Source organism: Anas acuta, chromosome 1 (assembly GCF_963932015.1).
Source record: "Anas acuta chromosome 1, bAnaAcu1.1, whole genome shotgun sequence".
In the NCBI taxonomy this organism is placed as follows: Eukaryota; Metazoa; Chordata; class Aves; order Anseriformes; family Anatidae; genus Anas; species Anas acuta.
Genome location: NC_088979.1, coordinates 161,338,075 through 161,358,433, shown reverse-complemented (window position 1 = coordinate 161,358,433; position 20,359 = coordinate 161,338,075). Strand labels below are relative to the sequence as shown.

Sequence of the window (20,359 nt, the reverse complement as noted above, 5' to 3'; positions counted from 1 at the left end):
TCCATCTGTAGATTTATCTGGAAGGTAGAGAGGAATGGTAATACCCCCAACATCCCTCCCTTTAGCACCTCTAACTGTGTTTTGTTCTGCAGGTCTCATGGGGCAGAGCTCCACTGCACTGCCTCATCCCCTAGACCTCATTGCAGGTTAGCCTAGGAGATCAAATGAAGCATGCTGAGTTCTCATAAATCTCCACTGAAGAGCATGCCTCCTGATCTTGCTTCTAGGAATATGCTAGCTGGAGGCCTCTTACCCTGTGGGTTGACTCTTCTGGTCCCTAGAAGCCTGAGAGGGTGTGGAAAGGAGGAAGGCTGCCAGCTACAGCCTTCCATACTAGGTTAAGCAGAAAGGCAATCAAGTTTCCTAAGCAGTGTAACAGATGACAAGGTGTATATTTATCCCAGATACCCACATACTTTGGGTGAACTGTGCAACATGATATTTGTCATCATGCATCGGATCACTGGTGTACCTAATCCAATCCTATGGCTCTGACAGTGTCTGGGAGCTGAGCTGCCCGCAGTGATGCACCTTGCCAACCGTGCAATGAAGGAACAGAGGGTCTGGGATTAAAATTCCTCCACAGTTCCTCCGGCAATCAACTGGTACCCTGGCTGTTCTTATTATCTGAGCAGGCAGAGCTGCAAATGTAAATAATCACAAGATTAGGCAGCCTTCTAAAGACAACTAACACAACTACAGCATATATTTCTCAGTTGCCCCCTGGGCTGGATATGCTTTGAATGGGATAATACTTCATGCTGATTTCTTCTTACTTTCTCCTGTGTTAAATGATTCTTGGTATAACTGCATCCTGGATGTCAGGGGTGGAGAGTTACTGAAGTCCTGGAAGTGACCCATAATCTTTTACACAACTCCCAGCATCACCTCTAATGCCTCCCATCATCTCTCCATTCTCTGCACGCTTGTTTTTTGTGTTGTTGATGGTGGTGGTTTTCCTTTTTCATCTGTTGTCTTTGCTGCAAGGGAGTGAAGCCATTCTCCCATTCTGGCTGTGCTGGCAGGCAGCTGCATTCTGTAATGGTGCTGTTGCGTTTGTGTTTTCAGTGCTGTCACCACCTTTGGATCAGCCCAGGAGTAGTTGCTTTGCTTGACTGATTTTGGCTTCTGTCTTTCACAGAGAAGGAATCTTCCCCGAACTGTCTGCTGCAGCTTTTGCAACACTCCCCTGAACATGTATAAATCATTTCAAACCTGTTAATGTGAGCACATACTGGACTGCTTCTTTCCAGCCTGCATAGCTCAATGCTCCGGTCAGAGCAAGAGTGCTTCTTGCTGTCTCTTGTCTGTCTGTCATTTTTAGCTCTTCCTACAGCTCCCGGCTCTCCTTACCTTGTGGTGAGTATGGAAACAGCTTCTACTTGTTCTTCCGAAGTATGGCTAACAAAATGGTTGGAGCTGGCAACACCTTATTACACCAAGCACCTCCTGTTTGGAGAACTTGTGCTTATCCTCATTACTTAGAGGCTCTCAGAAAAGTTGCATCTAGCAGGACTCTGTTTTTCCTCTGTCTCAGGCCTCTCTTCCCAGTGCAAGGATTCTGTGATCTGTCCCTGATGTAATGGAGTCCATTTGGGTCCAGGCCCTTGTGAGGCTTGGTTCCTGTAATGGATCTTGCTGGAGTGCCATAGCTTTGTGTCTCACAGGTCTGTGTGACACTAGGTCAGTGACCCTCCAGGTTGTGTTGAAAACATTTTCTGAGCAAACACCAGTCATATGACACAACCAATAGTTCTTTTTGCTCATATCCTTTTCAACTTCCTTCTGTTTTGTAATTGATTTAGTTTTGTGGGCATCTGATTTTCTGTTTGGTGTGTTCTGTTCTGCCAGGGCCAAATGTAATTCCCTGACCACCATCTCCTAATGTAACAGGACTGAGAAGCTGGTGGTGAGACCTACCAGGTGTGACTGTCTCAGTTGGGATGGGTTATACTTAAGGGACTGGGTTGACAAAGTTTGCCAGATGCCAGAGGATCCAGTGATTTTTACTGACTATAGATCAGAGCACCAATTCTCTAAAAGCCCAGGGGGTTTTTCAGGCAAACCAAGCTGCCCAGAGTATCAAGTAGCATTCATACCCTTGCTGAGCTGCCAACAACAATAGTATGAAGCGAGGCAAAAGGAGACTAGTGTTCAAAAATCGAGACCATTGTCTGTGACCTGTCCTGGTCATCCCAACAAAGTTGGGATTGTCTTGTCATCCTGTTAGGTGTGATATTGTCAGGTGTGATCTGGGCCATGCTAGAAACAGGGCACAGATACCAGCCTAGCAGTGGAAGCACTCCTGCAGAGCTCTCTGGCTATCATTCCCTGTATTTCCCACCTGTAGCCAGAGGACCCTCATCCCCCAGTGCCCGACCAGTCTTTGCTTACCCTGCACTTCTAGGAGTGCCAAGAGGATGAGACACAGCAAGATTCCTGGTACCTCCTGAGACAAGACAAATGTCCTCCCACTGCACACCATGAGCCTTCCCACACCCATCTGCATATGATGTTCTGTGATGAAATTTCACCTTCTACAGGTATCGTGTCATGGTTCTGCCCTTGATTAGCCTGCATTTTAGATTTCCCTACGGTGGCTTGATTGATTAAAAAAAAAAAAAAAAAAAAAAGTAATCCTACCAAGCTGTTTCCTGATAGGTCTCACCTCAGAGCTTATAGGATTGTGCTCATGGTTTGGTGAGACCTGCCTGTGTCCTGGTCTTTGGACTCTTTGTTCAAGCTCTTGAGCCACTACTGTGTTTGATCAGACAAAGCTAAGGAGCTCTACCAAGTCCAGTGGCCCAGACAAACACCTTGGTGATACTGCTTTAGGAATCACTTGTACTGAGGGTTGGTCTTAGACATAATAAATGTTGCAGCACCTTAGGCACCAGTTTACACAGATATGAGATTCAGCCAGAGTGAGAAAGTACACTGCCAGCTCTCCTGGATGTGAAGCAAAGCCTGCTATAGGACTGAGTGTTACCACTGCCCACACTATCTGCTTGAGCTTGTGGAGAGCCTCAAACAAGAACTCTAACAGTTGTTTTGCTTCCTCCTCCCCTCCAAAAAGGGAGATCTTTTAGATTGACAAAAAAAAAAAAGAGAACATGGTTGTTCTGCGTCTTCCTAAAGGAATGAGCTTTGATTCACTGAGTACAATGAATACCTGTTAACAAGTATCTGAAATACTAATGAAAAAGCACCAAAGCAAAACTCTTTATTATAAAGGGAATCAGATTTTTTATTTTTATACCCTTAAAGTTAAAAATACGCATTTCAAAGTATTTACAATGACTATATATGAAATAACCTTTGTTAATGAAACAGCAACGTACAGTAATAGAATATATCCACCAAATTGATAAAGTCTACATAAGAAGAAAATGTAACAGAAGGGGGGCTGGAGGTAGGGCGTGGGGAGAGGTAAATAGGGCCCATGCACAATCTGCACCTATACATTTTTAGATACTCTGCCTTTTAGGTATGGATGGAGTCACAGGAAGTTTTGACCTCTTGTCCCTTACAAATTCAGCTTGCAACTGAGATTCTTCAAACTGACAGAAACGTGTGGGTTGCAGCAGTAACAATGCCTGACTTACCCATGTCAGCTTTTCACATGGGGACCTTGTATTACAGAGTGGACTCAAAATATCTCAGCAACCCTGGGAGGTAGGTATAGGCAGATGGAAAGCACCGGTTTAAGTGACTGGCCTAAGATTGTGCAGCAAGGAACAGAACACAGAAGTCCTGTCTCATCTCTCCAAGTCTCTCATTAGGGAATACTTTTTAGGTAGCATCTGCTTTTGTGACAAGTTTTGTCACAAGTTGGGGCTCTCAATTAATACTATGTCCTGGATGACGATGTGGAAAAACAAACAAACAAACAAAACCACCTGCCTACAGATAAGGACTTAAAAAAAAAAAAAAGAAAAAGTGATGTTCCAGTGTTGTTGCTATGTTCTAGAGCTAAATAGAAGATTTAAATGTAGACACACACTCAGATGATTCCCTCCCTGCATATGCATCATTGAGCAACTGCATCCTCTGTAATTAGGAACCCCTACGTACCTTCCCCCCCTCCTCTTTTTCTCTCTCTCTATCCATCATCCATGTCTGTATATTTGGCCTTCCTAACTGTATTTGATTCAACTGTGGGAATGTCAGATAGGAAACAGAACAGAAAAAAAAATATTGCTGCAGTGTTCATGTAGCATTTTTAATACTAATTTAATCTGATTTCTATTGGGTTGTTTCTCAATTTAATGTCTTTAACCTTCTTATATGTGCATATATATATATATATATATATAAAACTGTAACAAAAGGCCCATACCATTTGTTTCAATAGACAAAAAAAGGAGTTGTAAGCCTCGTTGCCCAACCCACAAGGCACACTGAAAGGTAAGTGGGAAGGGCTCTAGACAGGGAAAAAGATGTAGCCCTTGTTTTTGTGGTGCTCTTCAGTCATCACTGCTGGGCTTGAATGTTTGTGAAGGTATGGCGTAACTGTGCAGAAAGGGGGAACAGCTGTCTGGGTCATTTGCAGATTTCTGGTGCAGCAGCCCCAGGAGTGAGAGATCAGTTGGAGCTGTTTTTCCCTCTGTTTGGTGAATGAGTTTCTGAGGATTCTGGTTTTGTTAGGTATTATTCTGTAGTGGTGGCAGAAGTGATGATGGTGGCTGTTTCTTTTCTTTTCTTTTTTTTTTTTTTTTTTTTTTCCTATTGGCCCAACAGTTCTCTCAGCAGAGCAATTCTTCCCTGTCTCCAGCAGCCAACCCTCTCCCCAGTACTCCCATCAGCCTTATTTTTTCCTAAGAACCAGGTAGAGGATGCCAATGATGAAACTGAAGCAAAAGCAGATCCAGGCCAATATGAAGCTGTAGCCGTGGTGAGGATTTACGAACCCTGCCCGCAATCCTGTGAACCGAGCTGTGTAAATGGAGGCTCCAATCAGGATGCACAACCCTGTGGGAAGGAAGGGAAAACAGAGAGTTGGAAAATGCACAGAAACCAGCATTGCTGCAGGACATCTGAAATCATGTTGTCCCCTGCGGCTGCTATGCATGTCTTGTGTCATCCAAGAGGGGGGCTGCTGCCCATTAGGCTTATTTCTAGAGGGTTTCTCTTGCAGACATGATGACTTGGGGCTTGCTTATTGGGTGCCATGTGGAATAAACTGTTGATAACTGGGAATCAGCAATAAGATCTGCAGACAGTTTGGCACTATATGTTGGATCCTATGAGCAGTAGCTGCCTAACTGTTTATTCCCCTGCCCCCTGAAGTACTTTTTTTTTTTTTTTTAATATATATATTTTTTCCCCAAAGGTATTTTGCAAAATTTACTGAGGATTTCTAATGAAAACCTGGAAATATTTTCATTATCTAAATTAGATTAAAAATATGTATATATCACTCTCCAGTTTCCTTATGTTTTGTTTTATCAAAAATTGGTCCGCTGGAAACTTCTAGCTGGCTGACAACTTCCCCGATGGCCATGTGTGGCAGACACATGTGGCTGCTTGCGCTTGTGGAGGCACTAGGAAGCATGCAGAGCGATTTCAAGGCGTGCATACTTACAGCAAACCAGCATGATGGCTCCAGTGATGTAGAAACGTTTGCCTTTCTCTAGGGTGAACAGCTGGACAATGAACATGACAAGGGCGATGACGGAGAAAATGATTGAGAGGATCATAAAGGCTTGTGCTGCTTTGAGGGAAGCTGTGAACACAGAGGGAGCAGATCTGAGGTCAGGACTCTGCCTGGGTATTGTGCGCCAGAGTCTGGCAAATCCCTGCCACAGCCAAAAGGCAGATGTTACTCACCCGCCTCGCTGCTGCTGACTGCCAGCTGCCTGCAGGTGCCATTGCACATTAGCCAGAGTCCCCACGAGCCTTTTCCGGTGGCGGTGGTGCCCACCATCCAAACCTGAAATCGGATGACACCGTTGTGTTGGGGGGGGGACGTACCGGGGGAGGGGAGGGGACAGTCCCGGCCCCGCGGAGCCGCCAGGGGTCACCATCGCCCCGGGCACGGCGGCAAATGGCGGCGGCAAATGGCGGCGGCCTCGCCCCGCGGCTGAGGGGCCCGGCGCGGGGCGTCGCAAGATGGAGGGCGGCGGCGGGGCCAGGGCCCCCGGCTGTGGTGTGGCCGCGGGCCTTGGCGGGTGGTGATAAGGGGTGAAATGTCAGGAGGTGTGTGGATGGCGGCTCCCGGGAGCGGGCTGTTATCATACAAACAGACGGGCACGGGAGAGCGCGTAATTATGTAACAGCCTGCCAGCCAGATGGGATGATAAACACCGCTTCAAAGCCATCAGCTGCTGATCTCCTCTCTCTTGCACGAGGAGCGTTCAGGTGCTGCCGGTTCTGGGATGCAGCACAGAGCACGGCAAGCACACGCTGCCTCCCCATACCACCCCGATACAGCTTGCTGAGCATGCCCTGAACTCGCTGCATCGCGCTCTTACTTGCGAGCAGATGTCTTTCATCTACAGACCTCAGCACCCACTAGCCTGCATGATGGGCTGCCGCTGCAGAATGTGGCAGCAGCCCCCAGGTCTCTCCTCCAGGGTGGTCTCTACTTACATTGGCAATGGTGGAGACGAAGAGCATGATGACGGTGGCGATGTGAACCACAAAGATACCGGCCAGTAGCACCAACATCTTGGCGTCCTTCCTAGGTGGTGTCGCTAATGCAGAGAGCTCTGGAGGAGAACAAGAGCAGAGGGAGATGATGAAGGGAAGGGCTAAATCAAAGAATACCATTGTTGTAAGCGTTATTTACGTGTGACAAAGCAGGTTGATCTTAAGTCCCTTCTGGAAGCATGTAGTCACGAAAAAACATAGCTAAAACCTTTGTCAAAATCTGCAAGGGAGTTGCTCAAGCAGTTAAAGAAAGCCTGGAGGTAAAGGAACCAGTTTGGGAGGAGATGTAGAGCAGGGGTAGTTAGCTTTATAGCATTTTAAAAATAGCCTGGGTATATACATAGGTTGCTTAAACTGGTGTGTGGTTATGTAAAATAAAAGCGACATACTGCAGGCCTACACTCCAGGAAGCAGAGTTTCTGTTCACAGGATTCACAGAGGTCAGGAAAGATTTTGTCTTCCTGATCTCTTTTCCTTTTGCAGTACAGCCTTCTCCAGCTGGTCTGGGACATTGACAGGTGGTGCGGAGTGGAAGAATGGGTGTTCCTTGGGTACATCAGGTGCTGAGCAATGGTAGAGAATGGACTGGGGGACTCCCAGTACTCAGTGGCCTGCTCCACTATGTAAGGAGAATAACTGGAACAGAAACTCCACCGAAGTGTTCTGGAGTAGAGGGAGATGCTTAATTTTGAAAAGAAAAGTACCCATTTCCTTTTTAAAACTTGACACATGCAGTTCACTTTATTACTGCAGTAAGATTCTCTTGTAATGCAAATTCTTTTTTTTTTTTTTTTCCCCTCCCTCTGTACCCTGCAAGCTTTTACTTTTGTAAGATTCATTATCATTGATGAACATGTCATTGGAACGACAAGGCTTTTGGGAGGGAAATGTACTTTAGATAGCTCTCGTGACACTTTATCAAGTCTGCTGTCTTTTTCCCTAAAAATGTGAAATACAAGGAATAAATCTCAGCCGTGAGAGTGAGTGCAGGCAATTCACACAGAGTGAGTGAGCATATTTCCTCTCCTTCCAGGAATTTGGTAGTAATCAGGCAGGAAAGTGCTGGGCCCACTCTGTGGCCATTGAAAGACTGCTTCCTAGAAAGTTTCACAGCGCTGTGTTGCTCTATCTCTTGCTAGGGATGATACTGAAGTGCTGCTGAAGAGCAGCATCAAGCATTTAATTAATGTTGGCTGTCAAGTTATTTTGGTCCAGGTGACTCAAGTAAAGTTTGATGCTGTCACAATTTGTACAGGGTGTGGTAACATTGTCAAGGAACAACACAATTATATTTCATGATGTCTTTCATGCAAACTGTGACAAAAAGCTTTGTAAGGTCCTATAAATGTTTTCCTTATTTACTCACTGACTCCACCTTCTCCACTCCTGTCTTTCATTGTGGCTGTATATGGGATTGTATTCCTTTAAAGACCTGCAGCTATTCCTTGCACTGCTTGGGATACAGTTTCCACAAACTACAGTGGGCAGGCTGGCTTCTCCATCAGTGGCACTTAGTCCAAATTCAGGATTAGCTTTGTTATGCAGCCCTCCTACCCAAGAAAGATTATTCTTTAGAAGGATAAATTAGGTTTGGTGACTGGTCATATCTCCTCAGTAAGAACTTGGCAACCGTGAGGTTTCCCTCAGTTGGAAGAACTCTCTAAAATTTAGCCCTGGCTTGCTTGTCTGCTTTGAGGTTGCCCTAGCAAACTTCCCCTTGCTCTAGGGCTTGATTTGCCTGGATGGCCTGGACACTGGTGGTGGTCTGTCTTGTCACAGTGCCTTCCTTGATGATCTGGGAAGAAATACAGCCATAGGAGATCCTCTCTGTAGTAATGGTCATTTGTGTGTGTTTAGCATTGCTAGAAGCTGGTTTCTCAGTACTATACACTGGCTACCAACACATCTTGTCTGAGCAATAACCCCCTTTCTTCTCTTTGACTGCAAAAAAGAATGGGGGTTTCACATTGCTGGATGGGAACTGACCTGGATACCTCCACTGTACCATGAGCTGTGAAACTATTGCTATCACTGAACTAAGTTATATAGCTGCAGCAGGTACCTTGAACACAGCATCTAAGTCAGATGCTCCCATCCCTTCGAATACTTGTCATCCTTGTTTCTGATTACCTTGGGTCATACACAGAATGTAACAAATGCTATTGCCACTATCGTTTACTGTTATGTATATACCAAATTATGACAGACCTGCCTGCTGTGCCTTTGCTAAACAGTGGTTAAACTTTCTTCCTTTCCTAGATGAATGTTCTTTTTCATGTTTCTTTAAAAATGAGTTCAGTAGAGTTGTTTTTTTTTTTTGCTTATTATTTCTGAGGACCTTCAAAAAAGCCCTGTACTTGAAAGACTGAAAACCTACTTTCGTGACACCCTAAAGGACTACAATAGTCCTTTAAAATGCATCTTCTGTTTGCATTCAGAAAGGAAAATGAGGGAAAATGTTACTTTTCAATGTAAAGAAAAAAGGAAGAAGAAAAGGAGAAAACCAAATCCTTTATTCCCTTTGCTCTTTCTGCCCGGTTTTTGCACTGCTTTAGAGCACTGTCAGTTCAGGTGATATCAGTGTACCTACTTCCTGAGAACATCAGCACCTCTCCCTGAATATACATGCTATCAAATGCATCCCCCCCGGGATATATGTTCATAGCTTAGTTTTGAATCTTTGTGAGTTAAAGCACACGCCTCCCTCTCTATTCATTCACTTTCCCCTTCCTTTACCTCTCTCTGCTTTTTAAATAAAACACTGGAGAACAATCCCAAAGGAACAGTGGGTGAACAGGATTGAAATAGAGTCATCTCTCTCTGACTATATGACATGGACTTTTCCTCCCATTATGCAGAGAAATTGGCAGAGTGTTGGTGACTGACAGGATACTCTTTCCATTTGTTAAGTGTGAGACATCTTTCTCCGCTACAGGGTGGGGTCACGTTGCTGGAGCAATAGGACACAATTGCATGCAAATGCCTTTTCTAACATTCCCCTTCCTAAACTGCAGTTGGAGTTGGAGTTCCTTAGGCTCTTCTCGGATTATGAGTCAGTCTTAACCTTCATAGAGCTGCCGTTTTTTTCCACTGACTCACCCCAAAGCTCTCAAAACCATAATTATTTAACCCTAAAAGTGTTCAGGACACTGTTAGTTTTAGGGCTGATTCTCAAGAACCAGTCAAGCAAACAGGTTGTGAATCCTGCAGTGAATGTGCTGGTGCATCTCCTTAAGGAGAGACTCCAGCTAAGCCAAGGAAAACAAGGCTGAGATATGAGAGTAGAATGGCTACTGAGGTAGGATATTCTGGTGGGGAAGAAGGAGCCAAGATCATGCACCTGCTGAACTGCATGGGTGAGTCGAGAGAGAAGATCTTGCACTGATGACAGAAGGCTGGGCTGACAGATGAGGAGAAATAGCAAGTCCCACCACCAGTAACCATGAATAAAAATCACCATAGAAGCCTTCAGCACAAAAATGCCTACAGATAAGCACGACAGACTATATCTACACAGAGACTTTTTCTCTATTCATGCAGGAGTGCACATACAAGGAAACAACACATAGATCTGCAGCACGCCAGTTCAAGTTCAAGCAGTCAAGCACTCCATTAAAAACTAAGACAAAGGTTTCCCATGCAAACAAGATGTAGCCACCTATAACGTCCCTCTGTCTAGTTAAGTGTTTTGGAACCTGCTGTCTGGAGGGCAGGCCAGATAAGTGAGTCCTTGCCCTTAGTTTACAGCTTAGCATAGCATCAGGATGGAATGCAAAGTGCCACTTGGAGATATAACTAAGTATAATTCCCATATTATAGTTCCTCAAATAAAGGGAGTGGGTTACTTGAGAGGACAAGCCAGATTAGGTAGTGGTCCTTTGCTTCTTGCAGAGAAAAGGAGTTGAGAGGAAATGTACAGGATGTTTCCACAGGAATGATTGGGTTGTTTGGTTGAAAAATGGGAGCACTCTCAATTAAATCTGAAATATTTTGGATCTGAAATGTTCCTGAGGGGTGGAGTCGTCTGACTTGCATTCCTCTTCTCCTCTCTGAACTGAAGTTTCTGCGTGGGACTTCCTCTCCTAGGATGAACTGATGAGGTACTGTGAGAGATGCTGACTGAAGGGAGAGCATACAGAGTCCAGAGAGCACATGACATCTAAACTGCACCTTCTGTGAGCACTGTGGTGACTTGCAACCTAAAAATCTATTTATTTTTTTTTTTTCCTGAAGTGCCTTGAGATTAAGACATTCAATTTTTCAACATCTTGGGGAAAGATTATACACCTTTATGAACACAACAAAAATCTCCATAGATTGAAAGCAACTGAGATGAAAGAAATTCTGCCTCTTCTGGCTGCCACCACAGAATATAAGAAATGCAAAAGTAAGTCAGATCAGTGGTCCTTCTCAACCAGTACACTGTCTCTGATGGTGGCGGTAGGATATATCTTCCAGTATTCAGAGAAAGCACATGAATTTGGCCATAGACACAGGAATACTGGTGCTTTAAGTCAGGGTCAAGGCCACTCAGAAAGGGAGGGCAAAATTGGAAAGAATGGGACAGAAAAGACAAAGTATTTGGTGCTGTCTGAAACTGGCACAAACTGTCACTGGTGCATTCCTCACAGCAAAGGTAGCCTACAAATAGCAATGCTGCCATGATGCCATCAAGTAGGAGAAATCTCAGGATAGAACAAAACTCTACTGAGTTCATAGATCTGCCTTTGACGGAGCTGAGGCCAAGGTTTCATGTTAGCCCTGCTATGATTACACGCCTTGTCGCTGTGCATGATATGAGCGTGAATTCTCATCATGCCCAGGGCCACTTGGCTGACTGCAAAGATGTGACGTTCTCAGTGATATTCTGGTGGCACGGTGACTTTGGACCCATTGCACTGATACTAGAAAGTTCATGACAATTTTGAGCAAGCAGATTTTTTTTTTTTATTATTAGTATTTTTTATTTTGAACCTTTGCTCTGCTTCTTGCTTGAAATCCAGCTGAATCTGGAGTCCTTGCTGACTCCAGGCTTTTACAAACCACTGTACGCCAGCACAGCTGTTGAGAACCTGGTTTTGACAGACCGGCCTGACTCAATTTACAAGTCAGATGCTTTTTATAGAGATGTAGATGAGTAGGCTGGTGCCTCTGGAAAGAGATTTCACATGTGTGGGAAAAGGGTTGGGCAGGAGGCGTGTGTGGGCACATAGAGACCTTTGGTTTATGGCAGTGAGAAAATTTTATGCGTGCATGGGTGTTGTCTGTCTGGGGTGACCACATGGGGTACAGCGAGGCTGTAGAAGTAGCAGATGAATGTCAAACAAAAGGAAAGAGTAGAGCAGCCCCAGGGGTTAAAACTGAATATAAGCTTAATTAAATGAAAGATTTTGCGTGGTTCTTGGGAAGCATTTCCTGGTGGTACATTCTCCAAGGAATCAGGGTGAATCGCTTTCCTAAGGGAGTGGTTAAGCCTCAGCACGTGAATCACTTCTTGTTGGGCCAGACAACGTCCTCGAGAATGTACCCTTGGTAACGAACCTCCCCTTGCTGACAGATGCAAGGGGGAATCAGAAGAAATGAGACACTAGGGTTTTCCAGCTCTCATGCTCATGATTCATCTGAGAGTGGGGAAATGTCAGAGCTCCTAGGGCAGACACTGAGAAATTGGCATTTTCTCCTGAAGAAACCACCCTGGAGCGCTCAGCCATGTGACAACATCAACAGAAACTCCAAAGCTCACTTGGTAGTAGGAAGGGGAAGAGACAGCTGCCCGGGGCTGGGCAGGCAGCCAGCAGCCGATGCGGGAGGAAAACACTGTCACTCCTCACACTAGACACGCCGTGGAAGGGCTGGGACTGGCGGGCAGAGTGTGACAGCGTGGGGTAGAGGAGCTCAAAGCTAGAAGCAGCACAGAAGTGATCCTCCGCACCTTGTGAGGTGCTCTGGGAATCACCCTCGCCCCTGATGCGTTGGATGGTCCCTGGGTGGGTGAATTAGATATAGGGAAAGGCTGGGAGTTGCTGGGACTTGAAGGGGCTCAGACAAGATGCCAAGATATGCAAGAAATAACTGTGGGAGGACTGACGGTCTGGGAGATGACACGGTGTGTATAGGGGTGTGTGTGTGCAGCTCGGTGTGGCTCCCCGTATGAATGGGAGTGTGTGTCTGTGGTTTCTCTGTGAGCAGAGCTGAACTATGTGTGTGCATGCATGCGTGCTCGTGCACGGATTCCTTGTAGGTGCACATATTTACCTGCACGAGTTTGACAGTGCCCATGTGGGAGAAACCACCTGACAGCTCTGACAGGGAAGATCAGGTTACAGCGTGGTGTGAGCAGAAGTGCACATACCATTTCTCTTTTTCTCTTGGGAGTGCCTGCTTTTCTTCCTTGCTATAGCCTTTAGATAGAGGTGGAAGGTCTGTGGAGCCCACATTGGATGTGGTTTTGGCTGCATTTTTTAATTTAAAACTGCAAATCTCTGATTTACATAGATAGTTTGGTAAAGACTGTCCCTTTTTTTAAAAAAAATAAAATATTTATTTTTAATGAGAGTGAAGAAATGGTTCCTCATCAGATAGAGTCCCTCTCTCTCAAGACTGAAAAACCTCTGAACGTGCCAGTACGGACTATGAGACTCTGAGGTCAAAGTGACTTAGACATCTCAAGAGTCTGAGCTTTTGGGTCAGTCTGCCTCCAGGGTGTCCTTGTTCCTATAACCCAGCTTGGAAAACACAGTGAAGGACTAAATTGCAAAATTGTTCAATGGGTCTTTCTTTCAACCTCCAGTGCATATTGGGCGGGGTGGCTGGGGGGGAGGGGGAGAGAGAAGATGAGTGAAAGAACACCTCCTGAGTATAAAGAACAAGCAAGAGGATGCTGTGCAGCCTGGAGTTGAGCTGTGGTCTTTGGGGGGAAAAGGGGACAAAGGTGGTCATGAAGTAAAATGTCCTGTCTGTCTTTGAGAGGGCTGCTTACGTCTGCAGTTACTACAAGCTGGCAGAACCATGTAAGACAAGGATTATTTGAGCTCATGTTACATACGGAAATGGCTTTCTGCACAAGTCCGCTTGCTGGGGCACACCACACTGACCTGACTGCAACTGCTGAATCCAGCTAGCAGGCAGGTTGGCACCAAGTTCTGGAGCTGGTCATCAGCAGCCCCTTGACCAGCTTGCTCCCCGCTCTGAGCATTTTGCAGCTCACTCCTCTTTCTCCCATGGCTCTCACTGTCTTTTCCTAGGGCTTGTTGGGGCCCGTAGGGGAGATGTCGATCAGGAATGAGAAGAATGTGGACGCTGGACCCAGTCCTGGCAGTTGCTTTCACAACTCCCCACCTTAAGCAGACTCTGCCCTGTGAGGGCAAAAGGGCAGTGAAGGCCTTCACCCCAGATTTCCTCAAATCCAAAGATATCCTCTATGTTGCAAGAGTTAAGCCTTGAGCATTAGCCACTGCTCACCTGCCTTCAGCCACCCAGTGCTCAATAGCCCATTGTGTTTCTCTGCATGCCTGGGGATGACCTAGTCCACGATCTGTTCCTAGAAGCTCATTGTTGGCATATACCCATCCATGCCTGTGGAGCAGATTGATTTTTATGAGGGAAAAGGGTTAAATCTTAAATAAGAACTTGGAGAAATGGTCGGTCCCTCAGGGAGGGTGGGTTCAGGAGCAGAGTTGTCCTTCCCTACCATGACAGAGCATGGACTACATTTGATCTTACTCAGAGAACAGCTTCCATGTACTCTCTGCCCTGCTGCAAAAAGTTCAGGAGGAGGAGGATGTGTAGAGCTGTAAATTTGGCCCGGGTTTCCTTTGTTCATTGACCAGCTGTTCAAACTCAGGAGGTACTTTCCAAAACTCTCCCGGGGGGACTGAAGAAATCCTGCTCCAGATTGCAGCCCCCGGATGTACTGCTTTGCTGCCCTCCCTGAAGAGTAATATCAGAAAGCAGTGTAAAAGAGGAGGTACTTTAGACTTCTCTCTGGGCTGTTTATATGGGGAATTGCTGGACCCTTTGTCATGCTATGGGATGACTGACGCTGGCAGAGGATCTGTACAGTCACATTTGGGCTGGTGCCTCAGCTCATTCATTCGGGGCTGGTGTTACAGCACTGTAGCTACCGGTCAGCTATCAGTTCAGCAAGGCCATGGAGAAGAGTCTCCTTTTCTGTGCGTGGTGCTTTGCCTCAGCAGAAAAGACTTGTGCTGCATTAAGCATCCATCTTTAGATGGGGAGATGGAAATCTACTTCCTCACCCTCCCTTTTGGGGGTGCACCTCAGGGGCTCTTATATCTCCACGCCTTAAAGGAAAGGTGAAGAATGCTCAGCTTTTAGTCCCTTTTCATCATTTTCTTTGCATGCGAACAGCAGGAAGGAAAAAATTTGGGAGTACCATACCCTGCAGCCTGCCCTGTGTTGTGCTGTGGCGGTGCTGTCATCTGCCTATCAAAGGGTATGGGAGGAGGAGAGATACAGGGGGTCTAGCAGTGCTACTTCTTGCCTGGTGGGGTGCCTGAGTGTCTGAGGGCAGACCCCAGCTGGGCACTAGTCAGGTCCCTTCCCCTTTGTGAAGAGAACACCCATCAGGCAGCCAGTGGGAAGGAGAAACGTGCTGTGGATCGAAGAGTTACATCTTCAGCTTGGGGCTGATGGGGCTGCGGAGCCCTGTGAGAGTGGGGACAGAGCTGAGGAAGCAGCCTGCATTCCCATGTGCCAGCCCTGTAGCAGGGAGGGTGATGAACAGAGATGGATTCATGCCTGCAGTAAACCCCTCCTCTGTCACGGTAAGCAAGGCCCCCAGGTGGGCCTTTCACCAAAAAGACACCGGCTGTTATCAGCAGATCTCCCAGAGCTGTTTCAAAACGCTACCTCCGCTCCACCCCAGGGCACCCAGCAGCAATTCCCGTGTGCACTCACATTGCTCACACACCACAAAACCCAAAGACTAGCAGCTAGGCCAGCAGGGCCGGTTCTCCAAGCCCCTGTCCCCAGCAGGGCAGCGGGCAGCACCAGCAGCCCCATGGCACCCACCCCAGAGCTGGGTGTCTCCCGGCGGGATCCCAAATTCCCCGTCCGCTAGCGTGTTCTTGGGTGCGGCTCGGCTCCACCTCTCTCGTACATCTGCCTTGGGACAGCCTGTGCCCTGCGGAGATGCCCAGCTCTCTCACGAGACAAAGGGCCCGGCCTGCGAGTCAGGCATTGCTCATAGCTGGGGAGAGCCGGCCACAGGAGCCTGCAGCGAGGAGCTCCTCGGGTGGGCGAGCAGCAGCAGCCTGCCAGGCCGTGCTTCCAGGCACCGCCGTGTGAGCGGGAGTGAGCTGCAGCCCTTTGGATGCTGCTCCCCAGTGGGGCGGGTAGAAGCAAGCTGCCTTCCAGCCCATGCTCCCTCTGCACACAGGCCCCAGGTTTGGCAGCTGGGTGAGGTGGGCTGGGTGGGGACATGGAGACATTCGGCTGAGTTAGCCCCCTGTTATCACAGGAACGATAGCTAACGAGCTCCATACTTTCACGCTCTTCATGCCCTGCTCCCTCTGTGTTTGCTCAGGAAAGAATCCAACTCCATCCAGAAATGTCAAGTGGGCCACGCTACTCTCAGAGGTGCCTTGAGGAATTCAAAGCCTTTGAGTGAAAGTTGCTCTGCGGCCACAGCATTTACTTATTTATTTTTTTTACAAACCGATTTCATTGTTAATCATGACAACTCCCCCAAACACTTTCCACCCAGACTGACTGTCAGCTGCCTCAGGCAGCTTCCTGACCACTGAAACGTATCTACTTCTTGGGCAGGAGGCACCCCTGTGTGACCGAGCTGCAAGCAAGAGGGGACCTCGAGAAGTCACAAAATCCATCCTGCTGCCACAAGACATGGTCAGCACAGCTTCTTGGACATCCCTGTAATAACCGTCCACAGCACCAACCTGAGCCCCAGCAATTCTCAGCTGGACTGAATATCATTTTGGGCTCTTTCAGCCCCATGAAACTGTAGGGGCGGGCTGGGTTCCTGCTACGGGAACCAAAGCCTGCTGCCAGCAAACTGCGCTCCCTTTCTCAGACCTCAAAAATAGTTCAGGGAATCGACCGCAGGACACGAACCACAGCAGACTGATGAAGTGAGAGAAGTGGTGTAGACGGGGAGGGAGAGGGAGAGGTTGCATAGAGAAAAGCAGGTGAGTAGGGAAAACTGCCAGTCTCCACGATCCCACACTTCCCATCAGTGCCTGCCCCCACCACACCCTATCAAGTCCACGCTCTCCCTCGCTTTGCCTCTCACCACTCCCTGCTCCCGGTTCTGTGCTGCCAAGGAGGGGGTGCTGCATGAATTTCTACCCATTGCAATGTTTCAGCTGCCAGCTGGGGCTGGCTTCAGGAGCTGGGATCCCCAACAGCATGAGAGAGCTGCTCCCCCTAGTACCCCAAAGCCTCTCCAGCTTCACTTGGAACAAGGGCTGTTGTTTTAAATTAGAGCTTGGCAAAATACTGACGGAGTGGAGAGAGAACGGAGACATGCAGAAAAATGTGAGCAAGAGCCAAAAGTGCTGAACCAGCAGCCCTAACTTTGAGCGGGCGTTTTCCCACATTTGTAAACAATGCCAGCGCTGCTCCGAAGGAGTGTGGCAGCTCCCATGTCACTGCTGGCCCAGCCTGGGCTCTCAGAGCTGGTGTCCCAGCTGCACATGCCCTGGAGGTAAGAATTACATTGCCGGAGCCAGTGCTATATACTTGCAGCATTGCTTTACCCCGTAACACAGCTGGATTTCAAAGCAAATGCTGAAAGTTGAGGAGAATCCCGTGGTGAGCTCGTATGCCAAGTCAAAGTGGCAGAGCAAGGGAGAAAAGCAAGCTGGGCTGCAGGACGAGGGGAGCAGGCACGCGTGAGTGAGAAAAGTCGCTGAGGATTTGGAGTGAAGCTCTTACCGTGTGGGCTGGGGCTGGTGCTGGCACCTGTGGAAGCAGGAGCGTGCGGGGCCGCGGTGCTGCTGTGCCGGAGCGCAGAGCCGTAGTGAAGGGGAGTGACCTGCTGGTGGTTTAAGTTTCCTCGGTGGTGCGCAAGGGTGGTGTCTCTCCACTCTGTTTTAAAGGAGTTACTATGAATCAGTCTGCCTTTAAAGCGAGGGAGAAAAAAAAAAAAAAAAAAAGTTTCATAAGCTACGCCCTGCTTTGTTGGCAAGGTGTCAAGAGTCACTGGGAGGAAACCAGCGATTCAAAGAAATCTGTGTAGGGTTGTGTCTGACTCAGAGCTCAGCACAGAGACCGCAGCCTGGAAAAAAAAGACTGACGCTGATCCAGCTGAGTAATAGAGGCCCACAACAGCATCTGTTTATAAAACTGAACTTCTGGTTGTCATAAAAAATATTGTGTAGTTACAAATGTGGCAACGAGACTTCAACAATACAATTCCCTCAAACAAGCAAACAGCCGGTTGGCATGGGACGTAGTGAAGCTGGGTGAGTCACCACATCCCTCAGCCCTCTTCTGCACAGAGAGAAATTGCCAAGGTTGGCAGTGTGAGGGAATGCAAATCTGACCTGTGGGATGGGCACGGGCAAGACTTTTGGGAACATACCAAAGAGCAGAGATGCTCAAAATGAAGCTCTGGCCTGGTGGTGACTCTGGAGCAAGCTGGCCAGATGGTGGTGGTTTTCTTCCACAGGGAGAGCATGGGAAGGAAAGATGGAACAGGGAGTTTGTGATTCACAGTTTTCTGAGGTCAGCATTTCTTGTCAACTTAAAGACCTCTAAAAATAGATTCTTTACATTTGCAGAGAATTGAGTGAGGTAGCTGTCTTGTGGATGCTACAGGCAACACTGAATGGGGATGTGCTCAACATGCTGGAGAAGGAGGAAGAAGTTTGTGAGACAGCATCTCGGTTAAGATGTGATCCATACTGTGATAGAGTTGGTGATCTGCTACTGTAAGAAACCAAACCTTCCTTTGCAGAGGCACAGAAAAGGATGAGCAGATACTGATAAAATAACTGGCAAAAGTTTTTATCTCTTTAGTGAGGATGACACTGCATTGCTTCTATGCAAAAAAAGAAAGCTGGTATTCTTTGAAGACAACACAGATTAAAAAAACTTTGCTATATTTCAATTATTCCTTCTTTCTAGTGTTATTGATATGTCTTGTCCCAGTCTAATTTTAGACCGTAGCAACCAACTTAAAAACAGATCTGTGGATGAAACAGCAACAAATATGACACAGATGGTGGGCAAAGACTTTATGCCCAGACAGTTCCATGGGAAATTTGCCACTGAAGGAAAATAAAGACAGAATTTTGTTCCCCAAGGATGTAATAAGCCTAACTATGTTTATTACATATGGATTAGAGTAAGTATTTTGTTTGTTTGTTTGCTTGTTTTTTGGTGATATATATAAATATGATATCCAGAGAAAGCAAAATACATTCACTTACCCTGCAGAAGGAGCTGGCATTTGCATTGAGCTGCACTGTCCATTTTCCCCTTCCTGTTCTCCCATCAGAGTTTATTGGAGTGAGGGATGCTAAGCTCCACACAAAATTCTGGACCAGGTGGTCCTAAAGCAGCCCTTCTGGTCCACTTACCAGAGTTTGATGGTGATGGGTTTGCTCTTTTCCCCAGAGCTGCTCACAAGTGACTGCCCACTAGCCACAGGGTAACTTGCTGCAGAAGTGCTCGCCTGAGACCCAACAGCCCAAACACCTGCATCTACAACACACATTGGGCAAGGTTGGTGGAGTCTGCTAAGAAACTGAGTGTGAAGTGACCCATGACTGGCAAAACGTTTTTGTCCAGAGAGAGCAAACTCATTTTGTACAAGTTGCTCTCTAGCCGTGACAGGCAATGGCCAGCATCAGGCTCTTTGCAGGGAGGTAGCAGCATTCTGCAGTGTCAGCAGCAGCTTTCCCACAGGAGTGCTTCTTCCTAGCTCTCCTTCTGGAAAAACTGGTGCCTGGCCAGAGGAGTAAAGAAACATAACCAGACAGGTCACATATGCTGTGACTGTGGCCCTGGAGGAACACTGCTATGCTACCAGCAATTGGCTTCATCCCTGTTGCTCCACCTGTCAAGCTAGGTGTGAGGGGGGTAACAGTGAATGTCAAGCAAACAAAGGTGCAGATAACTGCTCCTGTTTGGGAGCAACATTGCATGGTGGTAAGATGATGGTTTAAGCAAGTAAGGAGGTCCCCCTAATGTCGGGGTATGATGAGGTCAGGGAACAGCTCAAGTTCCACTGAGCATATCAGCAGCAATTTTGGGATATTTCCATACTTGCATCCACCTGTCTTTCTGGAGAGGGAGAAGACAGGGTATAATTAAGAGAAATTCCTACCGATAGGTAAAGGCAGGAGAATATTTCAAGTTGATGACATTTGTCTTGTTTTCCGTCGCTGTTTGTCTGTGGACGAAGCGCTAGCTCAGTGAGCCTTTCTGTATGTGTGAGGGAGAGCCAACCCTACCCATCCATCTAGAGAAGAGGCTGGTCTTTCTGTGTACCTCTGGCAACTTCTTCCTTTAGGGTGTGTGGTTTTCATAAGGGAGGTTGCAGTGGAAACTGTGACGTGAAAAGTCTCATCACGGGATCTAAAGTGTAAAACGTGCTGCCAGTTCAACATGTGAAGGTTGAATTGCCTAAGATGCACACCCCGTAATTCATGGTGTCCCTTGACCTAAGCATCACTCATTTCACAGGATTTTCTGAATGCCGACTAATAGGAGGCGGTCA

At 47.1% G+C, this 20,359-nt stretch overlaps 2 protein-coding genes and 1 long non-coding RNA gene across 3 annotated transcripts in view; 2 read left to right on the top strand and 1 right to left on the bottom strand.

Moving 5' to 3' along the window:
* Positions 1-20,359, top strand: part of GSG1 (germ cell associated 1) — an 88,842-nt gene that overhangs the window by 33,036 nt on the left and 35,447 nt on the right. The window lies entirely within an intron of this gene.
* EMP1 (epithelial membrane protein 1) lies at positions 4,689-17,746 on the bottom strand. Its single transcript, XM_068668968.1, has 5 exons — positions 17,569-17,746; positions 6,592-6,710; positions 5,830-5,932; positions 5,585-5,725; positions 4,689-4,971 (listed from the first exon to the last, which is right to left on the bottom strand). The coding sequence occupies exons 2-5, from the start codon at positions 6,667-6,669 to the stop codon at positions 4,808-4,810; spliced, it is 486 nt and encodes a 161-aa protein (XP_068525069.1). The 5' UTR covers positions 6,670-6,710; positions 17,569-17,746; the 3' UTR covers positions 4,689-4,807.
* Positions 16,625-18,748, top strand: LOC137849404 (uncharacterized). Its single transcript, XR_011091871.1, has 2 exons — positions 16,625-17,338; positions 18,417-18,748. It is a non-coding gene; the product is annotated as an uncharacterized lncRNA (long non-coding RNA).

Coding starts and splice junctions, on each gene's coding strand:
- EMP1 (XM_068668968.1), bottom strand. CDS start 6,669: ATGTTGGTGCTACTGGCCGGTATCTTTGTGGTTCACATCGCCACCGTC. Junction 5,933..6,591: donor TCGTCTCCACCATTGCCAAT/GTAAGTAGAGAC, acceptor ATCCGATTTCAG/GTTTGGATGGTGGGCACCAC. Junction 4,972..5,584: donor AGCCATCATGCTGGTTTGCT/GTAAGTATGCAC, acceptor TCCTTCCCACAG/GGTTGTGCATCCTGATTGGA.